This window comes from Mizuhopecten yessoensis, unplaced genomic scaffold (genome assembly GCF_002113885.1).
Source record: "Mizuhopecten yessoensis strain PY_sf001 unplaced genomic scaffold, ASM211388v2 scaffold11037, whole genome shotgun sequence".
Classification (NCBI taxonomy): Eukaryota; Metazoa; Mollusca; class Bivalvia; order Pectinida; family Pectinidae; genus Mizuhopecten; species Mizuhopecten yessoensis.
In genome coordinates this window covers 124,317-143,753 of record NW_018408847.1, presented here as the reverse complement: position 1 = coordinate 143,753, position 19,437 = coordinate 124,317, and the positions used below count along the sequence as shown (strand labels likewise).

General features: G+C 38.8%; 2 protein-coding genes and 1 long non-coding RNA gene across 4 annotated transcripts in view; 1 reads left to right on the top strand and 2 right to left on the bottom strand.

Moving 5' to 3' along the window:
• The window catches only part of LOC110464844, a 10,261-nt gene extending 3,543 nt beyond the window's left edge, over positions 1-6,718 (top strand). Inside the window, exons 2-3 of one of the 2 annotated variants that reach the window (XM_021520291.1) lie at positions 1,642-1,702; positions 3,951-6,718. In XM_021520291.1, the coding sequence (XP_021375966.1) occupies positions 4,026-5,657 (1,632 nt within the window). In that variant the 5' untranslated portion in view covers positions 1,642-1,702; positions 3,951-4,025 and the 3' untranslated portion in view covers positions 5,658-6,718. Of the gene's footprint in view, positions 1-1,549; positions 1,703-3,950 lie in introns of both variants that reach the window. The other variant, XM_021520290.1, reaches the window with a different exon arrangement.
• Positions 1-10,325, bottom strand: part of LOC110464845 — a 21,268-nt gene extending 10,943 nt beyond the window's left edge. Inside the window, exon 1 of the long non-coding RNA XR_002464554.1 lies at positions 10,220-10,325. This is a non-coding gene — a long non-coding RNA (uncharacterized LOC110464845). The remainder of the gene's footprint in view (positions 1-10,219) is intronic.
• A 109-nt stretch (positions 10,326-10,434) lies between these two features.
• On the bottom strand, positions 10,435-15,998 carry LOC110464832. The gene is made up of 6 exons (XM_021520277.1): positions 15,497-15,998; positions 14,792-15,011; positions 14,089-14,193; positions 13,279-13,332; positions 10,755-10,886; positions 10,435-10,458 (listed from the first exon to the last, which is right to left on the bottom strand). The coding sequence occupies exons 3-6, from the start codon at positions 14,185-14,187 to the stop codon at positions 10,435-10,437; spliced, it is 309 nt and encodes a 102-aa protein (XP_021375952.1). The 5' UTR covers positions 14,188-14,193; positions 14,792-15,011; positions 15,497-15,998.
• Between the last annotated feature and the right edge of the window lie 3,439 nt (positions 15,999-19,437).

Sequence of the window (19,437 nt, the reverse complement as noted above, 5' to 3'; positions counted from 1 at the left end):
GAGTTATAAACCATACCAATCTACTGGTCAGTTATAAACCATAACGCTCTACTGGACAGTTCTAAACCATAACACTCCACTGGCCAGTTATAAACCATAACACTCTACTGGTCAGTTATAAACCATAACGCTCTACTTGTCAGTTATAAACCATAACACTCTACTGATCAGGTATAAACCATAACACTCTACTGGTCAGTTATAAACCCTAACACACTACTTGTCAGCTTTAAACCATAACACTCTACTGGTCAGTTATAAACCCTAACACACTACTTGTCAGCTTTAAACCATAACACTCTCCTGGTCAGTTATAAACCATAACACACTACTTGTCAGCTTTAAACCATAACACTCTACTGGTCAGTTATAAACCATAACGCTCTACTTGTCAGTTATAAACCATAACACTCTACTGATCAGTTAAAAACATAACACTCTACTGGTCAGTTATAAACCATAACACTTTACTGATTAGGTATAAACCATAACACTCTACTGGTCAGTTATAAACCATAACACACTACTTGTCAGCTTTAAACCATAACACTCTACTTGTCAGTTATAAACCATAATCCTCTTCTGGTCAGTTAAAAACCAAAACACTCTACTGATCAGGTATAAACCATAACACTCTACTGGTCAGTTATAAACCATAACGCTCTACTTGTCAGTTATAAACCATAACACTCTACTGATCAGTTAAAAACATAACACTCTACTGGTCAGTTATAAACCAAAACACTCTACTGATTAGGTATAAACCATAACACTCTACTGGTCAGTTATAAACCATAACACACTACTTGTCAGCTTTAAACCATAACACTCTACTGGTCAGTNCACACTACTTGTCAGCTTTAAACCATAACACTCTACTTGTCAGTTATAAACCATAATCCTCTTCTGGTCAGTTAAAAACCATAACACTCTACTGATCAGGTATAAACCATAACACTCTACTGGTCAGTTATAAACCATAAAACTCTACTTGTCAGTTATAAACCATAACACTCTACTGATCAGTTAAAAACCATAACACTCTACTAGTCAGGTATATAACATAACATTCTAACATCTGACCATACAGTTATCTCTATTGGTCATCTAGAAGACAATTCTGACCATTTTACTCTACTGGTCAGTTAAGTTTTATATTGGTAAGAAAATATCTCTCTAAAACAGAGATCCTTATAGAGGTACATGTATCCTTTACCACAAAGACAAACAGACGAATCCCTCTGATAAATATCACGACTATTTATTTAAATATTTCAATGACAGAATTTCTACAGCAATGATTTAACTGTTCCATTATTCAGCAGAATGTTACACGAAACATTTCCGTAGAGATAATACCGTGTTTTAAATATCAAGTCATGTATGGAGAAGGAGCTAACAAAGGATTGACGTAATTATAGACATAAGGTCATATCCAGGTATAAAGAATGTCAGGTGTGATTGTATCTGTGGGTAGTTACGGGGAATACATACTGTCTATATTATACACAAGTTTTGCTTGCCTTAAAATCAGGTTTTATTCCTCTAGCTGTCACCAGTGAGTAAGGAAGCCATTTGACAACCAGGGGCTGTACGTGAAACGTAGAAAGTCAATTTTGTGAAAATAACCCGAAGCTGAAGGAGCTGAAGAAAGAAATTATCAAATCAATTTGGTTTGGAAGTCACTGAATTTGGACATTCTGTAAGTATATAATGTGATGAAATAAGTTTAGGATCATTTTTTGTCTGAATTTATTTCTCCAGCTAAACTAAGACCATTGGTTTGTTACAAGGTTGTCATTATAACAATAGCTTTCTACTGGTCAGTAAAAGGCCATAACACTCTGCTGGTCAGTTATCAACCACATCATTCTACTGGTCAGTTATAAACCATAACACTCTACTGGTCAGTTATAAACCATAACACTATACTGATGAGTTATAAACCATACCACTCTACTGATCAGGTATAAACCATTACACTCTACTGGTCAGTTATAAACCATAACACTCTACTGATGAGTTATAAACCATACCACTCTACAGGTCAGTTATAAACCATAACACTCTACTGATCAGTTATAAACCACAACACTCTACTGGTCAGTTATAAACCCTACCATTATATTGGTGAATGGTAAGTCTCCTTGTTCCAAAACACTATCTATCGGTCAGTTAGAAGACCTTTCTGGCCATATTATTCTTTCTAATGGTAAGAAAGAAGACCATTCTTACCATATTATTCTCCCTATTGGTCAGTTGGAAGACCATTCTGACTTATCATTTTTTCCTAATGGTCAGTTAGAAGACCATTCTGGCCATATTATTCTCCCTATTGATCAGTTAGAAGACCATTTTGGCCATATCATTCTCTCTATCGGTCAGTTAGAAGACCATTCTGACATTATCATTTTTCCTGATGGTCAGTAAGAAGACCATTCTGGCCATATTTTCTCACTATTGATCAGTTAGAAGACAATTCTGGCCAATAGGTTAGTCTTGTGTCATCGTAGAATGTAGATTCAAAGTGTGGTAAAGAGTTGTGATATTTCATACATGTAATAAGGCATTAGACCAAATCCTATTTATAAGTCATTATTCATATTTGAATAGCACTGATTTGAATGACACAAAAGCCAGTTCTACGACAAAGATTTAAATGTTTTCTATAGAAAGTTCCACATAAAACTTTCCTTTAATTTCTGTTCAGAACATACTGTAGTTTAAATATCAATACATAGACGTAACACAGCCTTTATCATAATTCAATGCCCAGACCCTACCACCCTTAGAAGTTACGAGGAACACAAACCGTTTCTACAGCATAGTTTACTTGCCTAACAACAATATGGTATTTTTGTCACCAGTGAGGACGCCAATCGATCACTAAGAGCGGTGAAAACCTAACAAGACAATTATATGAAGATATAACTGAATTTTGAATAGTTGAGTAAAAAATTTAACAAAAAATGCTTTGAATGTTCTCTTTATTAATTTCTCTGATTAAACTTACAAATCAATTTGTCTCTCAATATGACGTTCAGTTACATGTCCTTTCTGGCCTAACACTGTTTATTGGTCAGTTACAAGACCTTTTCGTCTGTTAAGTTTCTACTGGTCAGTAACTATTCCTTTCTAGCCATTACACTCTCTAGTGATCAGTTACAAGACCTTTTCGTCTGTAAAGTTTCTATTGGTCAGTAACTAGTCCTTTCTAGCCATTACACTCTCTAGTGATCAGTTACAATAACTTTTCGTTTGTTAAGTTTCTACTGGTCAATAACTAGTCATTTCTAGCCATTACACTCGCTAGCGATCAGTTACAAGACACTTTCGTCTGTTAAGTTTCTACTGTTCAGTAACTTTTTAGCCATTACACTTTCTAGTGGTAAGTTACAAGACCAATCTGTTAATTACATTTTCTAGTGGTCAGTTACAAGACCAATCTGTTAATTACACTTTATAGTGGTCAGTTACAAGACCATTTCTACTGGTCAGTATTTAGTCCTTTCTAGCCATTACACTCTCTAGTGATCAGTTACAAGACCTTTTCGTCTGTTAAGTTTCTACTGGCCAGTAACTAGTCCTTTCTAGCCATTGCACTCTCTAGTGATCAGTTACAAGTCCTTTTCGGCTGTTAGGTTTCTACTGGTCAGTAACCAGTCCTTTCTAGCCATTACACTTGCTAGTGGTCAGTTACAAGACCTTTTTGTCTTTTAAGTTTCTACTGGTCAGTAACTAGTCCTTTCTAGCCATTACACTCGCTAGTGATCAGTTACAATAACTTTTCGTTTGTTAAGTTTCTACTGGTCAGTAACTAGTCCTTTCTAGCCATTACACTTGCTAGTGGTCAGTTACAAGATAAATCTATTAATTACACTTTTTAGAGAATTAAACTAAACAATTCAAATTTAAATTTAAACAGTTAATCATTATTTTTTCTTTCACAGGTACACAAAAGGTGACCTAAAGATCCACCAGAAGTTACTTCCCTGTACACCTTTAGTTCTCCCACATCCACAACCATGGCAACCAAACACAGCAGCCCCAGTCCACTAATTCCAGTCAGGGTCAAAGGCCACACAAAGTGTCCGTACCATAAGGACAATGAGGTGGTTATACTCTGTCAGAACTGTGGATTATTGATCTGTACGACTTGTTCCATAACAAGTCACAAAACCCACATTGATAGCTTTCAAGAAATTTCTAAAATTACAAATGAACAAAAAAATACACTTCTAGACTTAATGAATAAAACAGAAAAGATTGAAATTCCCAAACTCAAAAATGAAATCCAATCGGCAAGGAACGAAATTTCGACAAGGGAATCTAACTACAAAAAACTCTCTGTAAATATAAAAAAACAGCACGATCAATGTAAACACGATTTACACAAGGTAATGGAGGATTATTTAGTAATATGTAACAAGATGGAGAAGGGGACCACAGACCTCCTTCAGACTCACATCACAAACCTGGAGGACAGGTTAGACACTTTAATGAAACTCTCATCAGAGTGTAAACAGACCCTCCAGACAGGCACTGCTGTACTTGTGTATGACTCAGTATCAGAAATCCAGGACATGGACTTAGATATCCCACAGACACCTATTGACATGACAGGGTTTACTCCAGGTAACGACAGACAAAGTCACCTGGAGCAGGCCATGGGGGAAATGAAGACTCCTACCGACCATCTCCAGGCAGGATCAGCACCTAGTGGTCACTCCAAACAAGGCCCAGGTGTGAGACCTAAACAGTCCAAAGCTACAGAGACGGGTCAAGCCTCCACTGGAGCAGTCCTGTACAAACTTTGTGACAGTCCAACTGTCATATCTCAGTTCTCATACCCAGATACTATCTCATCAATCTGTCCTACAACTGATGGAGGTGCATGGCTGTGTAAGCATAAAACCAACACAGTAAACCTCATCAACAACAAAGGTCAAGTCATACAGAAGATAAAACACAACAGTGACATCACAGACATCAGTCTGGACCCCACCACAGATCGTCTGTGGTTCTGTTGTTTAGATGAGAGGATTATCTGTGAAGTATCTACATCATCTACACCAGTCACAAGGTTTACTACAGAGGGGTACCCATACAGTCTGTGTGTGACCAGGGAGGGTCTGGTAGTGGTGGGTACATTGGGTAGACAGGGGTACAGGGTGATGATGTACACAGTAGACGGCGAGGTGTTACACACAGCCACTGTGGAGGGGTCAGGGACGGGGGCAGTACAGTCCATCACACAGAGTGGTGTTACAGGTAACATAGCTATAGTGAGTAGTAACCTAATCAGTGGAGACAGTAGTGATCTAGACAACTACAGGCGTCACATCATTGTGTACAACCCAACACTCCAGTCCCTGGTCCACTACGGGGGAGAGGGGATACCAGCACGGGAGGTGGTCACACCAGACAAGTTTGATCCAGTAACAGTTGTATATGACAGTAAGGGTAATATTGTTATTGCTGACAGGACAAGGGACACAATAGAACTGATAAGTGGAGCAGGGAAGTACATAAAAACACTTCAAACAAACAAAGGACAGGGACAAGTAGGTATACAGAAGGATGATGTGTTGTGGTCATACTTAGTGTTAGATACAGGAAAGTGGGGATTCAGACTTCTCAAGTATTACAGTGACTGAGGAGTGACTAAACCTGGAGTGAACCACAGACAAATTATACCACATAAATACAAAAGGACGTTAATTTTAACATTTAACTTTGACCTTTGTTATTATGATCTTATACACTTGATCAACACTTATACAGACTAACAATATCATGTTTAAGGAACTAATGTAAACATGTCACAGGTTTATTGTTTACAGGTTTTGTAAATAGTTTCTGTTACAACTTCTGTTTTGCAGTATTATTCCAAATTAATGTCATCATTAATGTTTACAAATCAGCCATGCTGGAACATCAGGTCCATTTATTTTACTGTGAAATATGTTCTTTTCAATACTCAAGAAAAATGTTATTGATTTCAAAAACCTGCAATGAAATCTGAAATCAGCGTCTCTGTACTAATGACTTGTTTTCTAGGTGTATAACCCGACTTCCCTTATATCCTGAAGTAGACTATTCCAAACACCTGATCTACCCATAAATATTGGGCATGGACCTTGTGTACATATAAAAAGGCAATGAAACATTCATTGTTACAAATCAGCTATTCCCAAACATCAGGTCCATTTATTTATATCTGTAATATGCTCTTTTCAATATTCTAAAACAAGGTCATTGATTTCAAAACCTGTAATTAAATCTGAAATCAGCGTCTCTGACTTAAGTTGACCTGTTCTCTAGGTGTATAACCTGACTTCCCTTATATCACACCTAAAGTGACCTATGGTTGAGGTTTTAATTTGTTGTTACATGAAGAGATAGAGATTTGTATTGGACAGATCAATGAAATGTTTGCTGCGAGTGTGTATGAGTCAGAATCTCTGAACGTGCTGTTAAATAGGGTCACCTAAGCACTTGGATATGTTTGGTTTGAATGTTAAGAAGATGCCTCACAAATATCAGTAAAGAAATTATTTTGTATGCCATGCAAGTTGTGTGACAGTGAGTGACCACAACAAAGATGTTTGATGCTGTGGTGCATAAGTTTCTTCCTCACTAAGAGAGATTTAAGTATATCATTTGTAAATGTTATTTAACTTTAAATCAATAATATAATAAACTTGTTTAAAAAGTTTTCAAATTGTGCTTTTTTAATTTAGCTTTGATTTTTATCTCACCATCATCAGATGGTAGGCTGTTCAAATCACCCCCTCGTCTGTGGTTTATCAATCGTCCGTCGTCTATCCTAACGCCCCCTCGTCTGTAGTCTATCAACCGTCCGTCGTCTATCCTATCGCCCCCTCGTCTGTGGTCTATGAACCGGCCGTCGTCTATCCTATCACCCCCTCGCCTGTGGTCTATCAACCGCCCGTCGCCTATCCTATCACCCCCTCGCCTGTGGTCTATCAACCGCCCGTCGCCTATCCTATCACCCCCTCGCCTGTGGTCTATCAACCGCCCGTCGCCTATCCTATCACCCCCTCGCCTGTGGTCTATCAACCGTCAGTCGTCTATCCTATCCCCCCCTCGTCTGTGGTCTATGAACCGTCCGTCGTCTATCCTATCACCCCCTCGCCTGTGGTCTATCAACCGTCAGTCGTCTATCCTATCCCCCCCTCGTCTGTGGTCTATCAACCGTCTGTCGTCTAACTTTAGATATTGTTATCACTATTCCTCAAAAGGCACGCCGACATCTTTCTTAAATTTCATACGAGGGTTCCTATCCTATCACCCCCTCGTCTGTGGTCTATCAACTGTCCGTCGTCAATCCTATAACCCCCTCGTCTGTGGTCTATCAACCGTCCGTCATCTATCCTATCTCCCCCTCGTCTGTAGTCTATCAACCGTCCGTCGTCTATCCTATAACCCACTCGTCTGTGGTCTATCAACCGTCCGTCGTCTATCCGATAGCCCCCTCGTCTGTGGTCTATCAACCGTCTGTCGTCTAACTTTAGATATTGTTATCACTATTCCTCAAAAGGCACGACGACATCTTTCTTAAATTTCATACGAGGGTTCCTATCCTATCACCCCCTCGTCTGTGGTCTATGAACCGTCCGTCGTCTATCCTATCACCCCCTCGTCTGTAGTCTATCAACCGTCCGTCGTCTATCCTATTGCCCCCTCGCCTGTGGTCTATCAACCGTCCGTGGTCTATCCTATCACCCCCTCACCTGTGGTCTATCAACCGTCCGTCGTCTATCCGATCACCCCCTCGTCTGTGGTCTATCAACCGTCCGTGGTCTATCCTATCGCCCCCTCGCCTGTGGTCTATCAACCGTCCGTGGTCTATCCTATCCCCCCCTCGTCTGTGGTCTATCAACCGTCCATCGTCTATGCTATCACCCCCTCGCCTGTGGTCTATCAACCGCCCGTCGCCTATCCTATCACCCCCTCGCCTGTGGTCTATCAACCGTCCGTCGTCTATCCGATCACCCCCTCGTCTGTGGTCTATCAACCGTCCGTGGTCTATCCTATCCCCCCCTCGTCTGTGGTCTATCAACCGTCTGTCGTCTATCCTATCACCCCCTCGTCTGTTGTCTATCAACCGTCTGTCGTCTATCTTTAGATATTGTTATGACTATTCCTCAAAAGGCACGACGACATCTTTCTTAAATTTCATACGAGGGTTCCTATCCTATCACCCCCTCGTCTGTGGTCTATGAACCGTCCGTCGTCTATCCTATCACCCCCTCGTCTGTGTATATCAACCGTCCGTCGTCTATCCTATCACCCCCTCGTCTGTGGTATATCAAACGTCCGTGGTCTATCCTATCACCCCCTCGTCTGTGGTCTATCAACCATCCGTCGTCTATCCTATCACCCCCTCGTCTGTGGTATATCAAACGTCCGTGGTCTATCCTATCACCCCCTCGTCTGTGGTCTATCAACCGTCCATCGTCTATGCTATCACCCCCTCGCCTGTGGTCTATCAACCGTCCATCGTCTATCCTATAACCCCCTCGCCTGTGGTCTATCAACCGTCCGTCGTCTATCCTATTGCCCCCTCGCCTGTGGTCTATCAACCGTCCGTGGTCTATCCTATCGCCCCCTCGCCTGTGGTCTATCAACCGTCCGTCGTCTATCCTATCGCCCCCTCGTCTGTGGTCTATCAACCGTCTGTCGTCTATCTTTAGATATTGTTATCACTATTCCTCAAAAGGCACGACGACATCTTTCTTAAATTTCATACGAGGGTTCCTTTTTGTCTTCAGTTTTGAATTTAATTTTATCATACCTCCAGACCAAATGCTTCTTAGTATATCATTGTTTGAAGTTTTTAACATATTTGACCCCAGTGACCTTGAAAGTAGGTCAAGATCAATTTAATTAGGAAACTTTATAGCACACAATTTCAGGCTACTGGCCAAATATCATGACCCTCGGCCTAATGGAACTTGAGAAGAAGATTGTTAAAGATTTTTCCCCTGTTGACGTTTGACCCCTGACTGGCACTTAAAGATGACCTTTGACATTATTACTGTAATTGAGAAAAAGATTTGCACTGTTGGTCTACATAACCTACCCCAGTATCATGACTCTAGCCCAAAGGGTTCTTAGGATATTGTTGTTTGAAGTTTTCAACATATTTGACCCCTGTGACCTTGAAAGTATATCAAGGTCATTTAGATGAGAAAACTTTATAGCACTCAATCTCAGGTACCTACAAGCTAAACATCATGACCCTGGGCCTTATGGAACTTGAGAAGAAGATACTTAAAGCTTTTAGCTCATGTTTACATTTGACCCCTGACTAGCACTTAAAGTTGACCTTTGACCTTATAACTGTAATTGAGAAAAAGATTCACAGCTGGTCTAAATAACATTCCCAAGTATCATGACTCTAGTCCAAATGGTTCTTGAGATATTGTTGTTCGAAGTTTTTAACATATTCGACCCCTGTGACCTTGAAAGCAGGTCAAGGTCATTTTAATGAGGCGTTTTTATAGCACTCCATTCCAGGTACCTACTGGCCAAATATCATGACCTTGGGTCCTCCAGTTCATCAGAAGAAGTCGTTTATAAGAAAAAGTTGACGGACGGACGACGGACGCCGCAGTACGGCATAAACGGCTAAAAACATACAAACCAAGGGATAATCATGACCTGCGGCCAGTACCTGGCTTCTGCCGTAGTAGACTTTGACCCCGCAACCCAGTGGTAGAGGGCTAGTGATGTAGACTGTCAGATGCCTTAACCATTTGGCCTAATAGGCCCTGCTGTTCATATGTAACAATACTAAGGAATATAGGGATTTTGTTTTTATATACAAACTAAAAACTAACATGATTAAGGCATTTTAATCACTTACTGTGTGAACATAGTTTTTACGTACAAAGCTGGTGTTATCTTACTGTGTGAACATAGGTTTTACATACAAAGCTGGTGTTATCTTACTGTGTGAACATAGGTTTTACGTACAAAGCTGGTGTTATCTTACTTTGTGAACATAGGTTTTACGTACAAAGCTGGTGTTATCTTACTGTGTGAGCATAGGTTTTACGTAGAAAGCTGGTGTTATCTTACTTTGTGAACATAGGTTTTACGTACAAAGCTGGCGTTATCTTACTGTGTGAACATAGGTTTTATGTACAAAGCTGGTGTTATCTTACCGTGTGAACATAGGTTTACGTACAAAGCTGGTGTTATCGCTCCTATGACTGCTTCCGTCGAGGTCAGAATCTTGCCTTCCAGCTGGGCCATACGTTTGTCCTGCGACGCCACACGCGCTGATAGACTGGCCTGTTAAATGACATCACAAAAACATGATTAATTCAACACAGTTTCGAGTCTTCAAAATATGATGTCATAATCATTATAAACATTATAAAACCCGCTTACAGTCAAACATCATAGATGGAAATACCGACTTTTCTGAAAAATAAATAATTGGGGTGAGGAGTCACTTACTTTGTGACACATTGTCAAGTCTCAGTCCTCCCTTCATTTTTAATAAAACTCCTCAAAATAATATTTATATTAAAGACCACTGCAGTTAAATTTTTAAGATTGTTTTTTTTAAGATTACTGTAGAAAGTCTGTCCCGTTTAGGCAAAAGCCAAAAATCTAAAGAATTGCACTTTTTGTTGAACTCAAGTTATTTTTAAAAGAGATTTTCTAAACCTGAGGCTAATTTGACTCGCTGAAATACCCACCCCGGTTTGACCTACGACCTTGAGGCGGTCATGGAGGTCAGATATCTGCATCTTCAGTGAACGTGTGGCAGTCTCTATTTCCTGAATCTGTAACTGGACTTCATTCTGTAAATGGTCAATGTGTTTGTCCCTTCTCGCCATGTCCTTCTGCAATGCAAGAATTAAGTTTATCAGTCATCGGATGAACCAAGACAAAACTACATACTTCACATCTATCAGAGTAAATTATACAGAACTTCACATCTATCAGAGTAAACTAGACAGAACTTCACATCTATCAGAGTAAATTATACAGAACTTCACATCTATCAGAGTAAACTAGACAGAACTTCACATCTATCAGAGTAAATTATACAGAACTTCACATCTATCAGAGTAAACTAGACAGAACTTCACATCTATCAGAGTAAATTATACAGAACTTCACATCTATCAGAGTAAACTAGACAGAACTTCACATCTATCAGAGTAAATTATACAGAACTTCACATCTATCAGAGTAAACTAGACAGAACTTCACATCTATCAGAGTAAATTATACAGAACTTCACATCTATCAGAGTAAACTAGACAGAACTTCACATCTATCAGAGTAAATTATACAGAACTTCACATCTATCAGAGTAAACTAGACAGAACTTCACATCTATCAGAGTAAATTATACAGAACTTCACATCTATCAGAGTAAATTATACAGAACTTCACATCTATCAGAGTAAATTAGACAGAATTTCTTATCTATCAGAGTAAATTAGACAGAAATAAAGGTTTTTCTATAAGTAGGGTTTTTTGCCAGCTATTTTGGAAAAGTGACGATGAGCAGAAATTGGGAAAATATTCGCATTTGGCAAAAATGGGAAATATCATTGGTGTTCCCACATGTACAGGTTTGGGAAAATATCATAAGTTTAGGAGAGAAAAAAAACCTGCAATGTGATTAGCAAAACGTTTTCCTATATCTGTTTCTTAGAGTAAAATGTATAGCATTAAATGAACACACCAATTTTCATTTTTTTTGTTAATATATTTTGAATGCTCCTTCATGGACAATACTACCTTGAATGTTGTACATATCATGACTGGAAATTTATATAAACATGTTTTTTAATCAAAATGGGAAAATAAAGACTGAAATTTGGAAAATGCAGTGTCATTTTACAATTGGGAAAGGGTCCTCATACAAGACCCTATAAACACCTGGCAAAAACCCTGATATGATTTCTTTTCTTTAAAAAAATATACCTTAACAGAAAAAATAATTTGTAGGCATCTATCCAATAGCCTTTTAATTTCCAAACATACACACAATATTAAGACTACTGACAATTTCATCAGAGATGATGGTTATCTACACCATCATTTCTAACTCTATTTAGGGGATAGTACGTTGTTTTGAGTAGCTATACTGGCGATTAGAACATGAAATTTAGGTTTGAACTTGAGACCGATAGGTTGAGAGTTTAAACCAAACTTCATGTTCTAATCGCCAGTATAGACACGAAAAACAACGTACTATCCCCATTCTAACACACCTTAACAAATATACTACGCTAATATGTTTAGAAACATTGTATTTCCTTGTACGAAAGTACTTTGTGAGCTGAACTGGTGACGTGTCATTCTGCAGCGGACTGACTAATCGGAAAGAAGCTTTCAAAAGTCGGTCATTTAGCCCCGCCCATACTGGCGAGAGCTTGATGTGTATGTTGACGAGGCGGAATATTTGGATTGTTCGTGAACGTCCTATTACCAAAGTTTATACAACACATTCGGTTTACTATTGAACAAGTTCATACATGTACATGTCAGTATGCATACCAATCTGTGCTTATCGACAAAATCGGTGATTATTTGTATGGATTTGTGAAGAGTTTTGTGTAAATGCATACGACACATGTGAAATGTTTGATTTTATTTCGGATCTAAATAGATGCCTTCACACGGATGGAACAAATGTTTCAGTAATAAATGGAGGTAATAACAAGGAATGGGTTATTTTTACTTTTTAATTCATTCAACAAATGCATTTCATCGGTCGTTTCTGTTCTGTTGCCTACTAGCCTGTATCAGCGGGATTTCACTATGAGGCGATCTTGAAGACATATTGTTTTGGTTAGAAACGGGGCGTGGCTTCAGTGCGATGGGAGGAGCTTAACACGATTGATCATGATTCTATCGCAGATTAGAACATGGTTCGTATCCAATCAAAACACGCGTTACAAACGAATCGTGTTAAAATAATACATAGAGACATTTTCACACAGTTCAAAGGGCCGAGGTGAATGAATCTGCAGACTGTAGCTACTTCACAAAACACTGAACATTCCTAATATTGTATAACAACAAACATCACAATCTAAAAACAACAAACTTTAACACTGGTAATTTAACACTTATTTTCCTCATAAAAACTGAAGTAATACTGTGTGAAATAAAAGATTGATGTCCAAAATAAATCCGATTAGTTGAGTGTTGAACCGATGTCTACAATTGGAGCCTGGATCAGTGCAGTTCCATTGTATCAACAACACAACTTACCTTTAAATCTACAATCAGTTTGTCTTTGTCTCGCAACGCTTGCTTCATTTCCGTCTGTAAACCAGAAAGTGACATATAATACAAGAGGTTACAGAGAGACCTGTTGGTTTTACCCCATTTGGGTGAAATTGGGGATCGCAACACAAAGTGGCAAAGAGACAGAAAAACCTCCACTCAAAGGGTAGAACTAGATGATGTCCAGTATGAGGCTTGAACAAATCAATTTAAATGCGACACTAAAAAGATGGCAGAACGACAACTAGAACATAAACTCACAATTTCTGACTCAAAACGCTGATATTCGAAGACAGCTCGTAAAACCTCAGAATTGAGTTGTGAAATGCGTTCCTCTTGTTCTATAAGTCTGTGAAATACATTCCTCAAAATCCTACTTTCATTAAGCGCAGGATATTTTTAAATCAATCTTAGTTTGGTACCCTGGTACCATACACATTTGATTTGTGTCCTTAATCTTCAAATGCACTGAATCTATTTAATTCTGTACGTTGAGTTTATGCCCAAAATCTAGATAAGTTTATCTTTGTGCCCTAAACATGTACATACTTTTCGTAAACATTGTGGCCTGAATCTGTACATGTTAACTTTGTCCCCTGAATCTGTACATGTTAACTTTGTCCCCTAAATCTGTTCGTGTTCGTTAACTTTAGTGCCCTGAAGTTGTACATGTAAACTTTGACACCCTGAACCTGTACATGATAACTTTGGTACCCTGAATCTGTACATGTTTACCTTTGGTGTCCTGAATCTGTACATGTTTACCTTTGGTGCCCTGAATCTGTACATGTTTACCTTTGTGCCCTGAAGCTGCATACACTCATCCTTGGTCATGGAGAGCTCCTCCCTGAGGTCTTTACAAACCTCTGCCGCCTGGATGAGCTGACTTTTCATGATTATCTGAAAAATACAATGAAAACTTGGACTTGAAACAACAGCAAATCACTGAAGAGTTGTAGAATACATACAACCTGATGCCCTTAACTCATTCACCCCTGAAGACACATTTGAACTCTTCCAATTCATAGGTCCGAATAGTTCAGTATGATATTTCAGGGGTGAATGAGTTAAAGGTGCAATATCTATTTGCTGATAGCTGATAAACCTGACCTGATGAAAAAAAGTAAAATGAAAGGCATTGCTGTCGAGATTAAACAACGACGTATGAGATGGCTTGGGCATGTTCTGAGAATGACACAAACAGAATTCCTGAAGTGGCTTCACACTGGACACCACCTGGCAAGAGAAAAGGAGCCAGACCGAGAAAAACACGGAGGAGGACAATAGCATCAGAATTAGGAGAAATGGGATATTCTATTGGCCAAGCTCAGTTCAATGCCATGGACAGAGGTAGGTGGTGACATATTGTTGATTCCTTATGTCTCACCAGGGACAAAGAGGAACGAAGAGGAAAAGTAAAGTAACAGAAATCTGACCAAAATCTAACAATGGTTCATATACAAAATGTAACAGATCATTTAATACTCTGCAGACTTACTATCTGTTCCTCCGGAGAAGACGATGTGGCCACCTCTCGTCCTCCACTTTCCTCTCCGTCTGGTGGCTCCCCACTCAGCAGCAGATCCTGAAGTTTGAGTAGCTCAGTCCGGGTTTTGTTGTAATATGGTGACCGACAGTCCCTGATACTCGTTGAGGATTTCACGACTCTGGTCGACCAGTGTCAGGTTGCTAAGTACTATTAGAACTGCTATCCTTGGCTAAAAATAGATCCAATGGACTTGTGTGTAAAACGGAACTGCTATCCTTGGATAAAGACGGATCATACAATTTCTCTCGTCAAGTAATCAAACTGGTTAAGGACAAAACAAACATTAGACGTCAGAAAATTCATTCACAAAGGAAATCATTTCATAATATTTTCACTTTACTTTAATATACTTTTTTAAGTTTCCAAAACATCAAGTAGTATAACAATTGAAACTTCAATGACAGCCAACATCACAATGAATCTAACAAAACAATGTTTATAACATGTTTTTTTTCAATTGAATCAGAAGAAATGTAAGGCCAAATATCCTCACAAACAATGCTTAACGTGAAATCAGTTTGCAACTTAGCCTAATTCGAAAATTTTGCGACAAATCTGGAGCTGGCTGGCGGGCGGAAGTCGTGACGCTGTTATTCACCAGTGTAAAAAGTCCATTTATTTTGTTTGTTTTTACATAATTACTGCTATACATACCGTTGAAGCACCTTCCTTTTTGTCATCACCGCTGACAACATGCGTCATTATCTGCGGCTTTGGCCACATGCTTGGCCATGTAGTGTCGAGGGTCTGTTTACATTACGTCATCCGGGCTTCCACCGTAAGTAAGACGCCAGAGACCCCGTGCTGCCTGAGTGAGTATTCCTTGACCCCAACTCTCTTCCTTCCAGGATTCCAGACTGTACGGACAGCTTATTGTGCTCTGCATATTGTAGACATTGTAACCCCTTAGTCCTACAGTGTGCTCTACTTATAGTAGTGACAGTTTCTCGGTGACCTCGCATATTGTTGGGTACCGTGCCAGATACATATTTACTAGTATTGTGAGCTATATTACTTGACCTGACCTGTCCAGCGGCATTATGATATAGGCAACCATGTGACGGCTTGCAAGACCAAGACAGAAGGTAATCATTACTTCAGCCACAAATCACCGAAATCGGGATACAGAACCTTATTTATGAATCAGTTGTAGGTAAACGTTGTCGAAGTGTAGGCATATTGTGCATTGTCAATGTTGCTTAAACAACATGCCTTACATTAAGTCAACACTCACCTGCATTTTCGTCTTTACCGCTTCGCGTTACGAATGATGTCTAGGCCTACACAAAATGAAAGTAAAATGTGCGCGTGTCTAAATGTAAGGGAGATCACTCGTGTTTTCCCGTAGTACACTATGGTGGTAGGTAAATTCTTGTACGCCGCTCCCGCTCCCGTCCCAAAACCCCGTACCAGGCATATTTAGAAATTGACGATAATGTTTATTTCAAGGGGGGTAAAACTTGTACGCCGCAGTCAACCGTGAAGTTGACACCTACCACCGTACACTATGATGTCTGAAATCATTTCGAAGACGAAATAGATTTATCTCAGTATCTCGTAGGTAAGACATCAATGGAAAACCTGTGGCTTTCAATGATGTTATTAATCTGCATTTCGTTAATTAATTGGTTGATGATGGAGTGCGCCAGGAAGGGCATACATTGTATGAAATTAAATATATCTAGACGTTTATAGTGAAGTATAATTATAGTCCGGCCAATTTATCAGTGTTAATTAATATTTACACATCGTAGATTAAAAGGACGGATAAAATGTGTGTTCATGATCTTTCCAGTGCACGTTTAATCTATTTTTAAAACTATTTAAACTTTCGGCATTAACCACTTCAGCTGATAAATTGTTCCAAGTTGTGACTAGGTGACAAGGGTAAAACTTGTACGCCGCAGTCAACAGTGAAGTTGACGCCTACCACCGTACACTATGATGTCTGAAATCATTCCGAAGACGAAATAGATTTATCTCAGTATCTCGATATTTCATCTTAAGGTGACACCTCATCTTTTGTTGATATAAAAATGCAATAGAATATTTAATGATGAAAATGGAACAAAATGATAATACTGCGAAGGTAAAAAAAAGCCTTCAGGTTAGAATACCAATATGGAACTAGAGTGTGCCAGGGGCTAGTATATATTAATACCCGGCCTCATCTGCCTCGGCCGGGCGATCCCATTTTAGTTGTGCAAGCCTGTTGGGAATCACACGGGGACGATTTTAGAATTAATTTACAGGATCCGCATCCGTAATAGGTTTGTAATATGAACCTTTTCTGTTGATCTCCTACATAACGTTAAGTTATACTCTGCCTTATATGTTGTTAAATTATCAAGTTTACGTAGCAAGTGCAATCGAAATCTGAATTGACTGCCATGTTGGATACTTCGTCCGTATTCCGATATAGGTCAGATGTCTAAATATGGGTGTCATGACCAAATATGGAAATTGTAGTAAACATGACGGCATCAGTAGTAATACTATATTTGGTCGTTAAGGTCATAAGGAAACGGGTAATTGAGATAATATCACGCGTGATCTAGCATGGCGGTCGTTTCTGTTTTTAGAGTTTTTAGTAAGGATTTGTTATTTCAACGAATATGCAATATTTTCATAACATTATACTCCTATGAGGCGTGAATCATATATATTATTACAGATTAGCACTTTTGATTTTCCTCAGCTAGTTGGAACAGGACCGCTTCATACCTCTGACCACGCAAAATGCAAGAGTTACTTTTAGCCAATCAGAGGACAGTATTTCCGTGTAATGGAAGTTCCAAGAGTAAATACGAAGTTGTAGAAGGAAACTTAGTTCTAACTAAGAATAAGATTATATCCAATGTGGTAATGGATTTTATTTGCAGTTTGCTTAGTTTGCTCATTAACTGAAGGGTATTTTACCGGAAGTTGCGTGTAGCATGCATAACCTACAGTCAAGTGGCAGTTCCCGATTGAGATAAACAGAGTGTATTTTCAAGAAGAATACGACGTTGTGATAAGATCATAGGTTCTACCACGGAATTAGAATAGTTATCTAAGTCCGTGGTTCTACCAAGGAAAGGAATGATATTTACAAGCCATTCAAGTTTATTTGAGTCCAAAGTAACGCATAATAAAGGCATTAGGTCCGGTATATGATTCAATTTACATATTCCTTTCACATATATCTGGAAGGAGTCTCGTTTTTCAACCAAGTTCCACAAACATTTTTAACGATAATTTTAACTCTAATTAGGTGACGTAACTGTTGAATGGAAACATCATTACACTCTTAGATATTGTTAATTAGTTATGATGTATTATAAGAAAGAAACTTAAGCAGTTTAATACTTAAATTTACCATTTCTTGGAATCAGTTTATCTCATAGAAATCCAGTTACACTTATTATTATTTAAGGATTAACTTGAATATATTTTTCATGTTATGGAGATATAACACAAAAAACCGGAGTGTACTCTAAATAAACCGCGAAGCGGTTTTAAGATGAGAGTACACTCCGTTTTTTTGTGTTATAGCTCCATAACATGAAAAATATATTCAAATTAATCCTTATAATTTAATCTACTATACACAATCCCTGTGGAAATCCACTTTTATTGATGGACTCTTTTCTCATAGAAATTATTGCGCTGCTGTATCAACCAATCAAAAGCGACGTTGCAAATGGTGACGTCTTTTTTTACGTCAATGAAAATGCTTGTTACAAGCAAGATTAAATTATTCAGTATTTAGTTCAAATAATGAATTTATTGTACTCTGGTGAATTAATGTCATCTAAATGTGGTAGGATTTTATTGTGACAATACCATACGATGGTAAATATTATAATCCATATCACAGGGTAACATGTCTTAAATGGAGATAACTCTAACACAAATCACAGGTACATTGTAGCATACTCCCTTAAGTAATATAGAATACATTCTCAGAATTGTACTTCCAATCTGATATAGCTTGGTACACCTGATCAATTCTTTGCACCTTAGCAAATGCAATCCTGAATGATTAAATCATGCTCAATAAAACTGTCCAAGGGAGATAACTCCAATATACAGTTCAAGGTGTAAGGAGGCATATGTCCTTAAGTTCTTTTTTGTATTGAAATCATAACTTGAACACAAACATTTTCTTACAACAAGCTTTATTCTGATGTGTCAACAAAAACCAAGGCTTGGAATCAACCTACGACAATAAACGTATCGTCCGATACCCCCTCCTTACACAGACCGAAGGAACATTTATACGTACATCGACATGAACCAGTAACGTCGCCTAGCCATTACCGGAGCGCACTGACAATATTATACATATATCATAAATAAACATTGGAAATCATAAACAGTAGAATGACTAGAACTTCATCAGGAATCTTGGGAGTTAGACCACCACATAGGGTGATCTAGGGCACCAAATAGGGTGATCTAGGGCACCACATAGGGTGATCTCGGGCACCACATAGGGTGAACTAGGGGATCACATAGGGTGATCTAGGGCACCACATAGGGTGATCTAGGGTACCACTTAGGGTGATATAGGGCACCACATAGGGTGATCTAGGGTACCACATAGGGTGATA

Bases quoted from the DNA above. Each gene is read 5' to 3' on its own strand.
- LOC110464832 (XM_021520277.1), bottom strand. From the start codon at position 14,187: ATGAAAAGTCAGCTCATCCAGGCGGCAGAGGTTTGTAAAGACCTCAGG. The intron at 10,887-13,278 runs GTAAGTTGTGTT...CTTGCATTGCAG, and splicing joins AACTGATTGTAGATTTAAAG to AAGGACATGGCGAGAAGGGA. The intron at 10,459-10,754 runs GTAGGTCAAACC...TTTATTTTTCAG, and splicing joins TCCATGACCGCCTCAAGGTC to AAAAGTCGGTATTTCCATCT.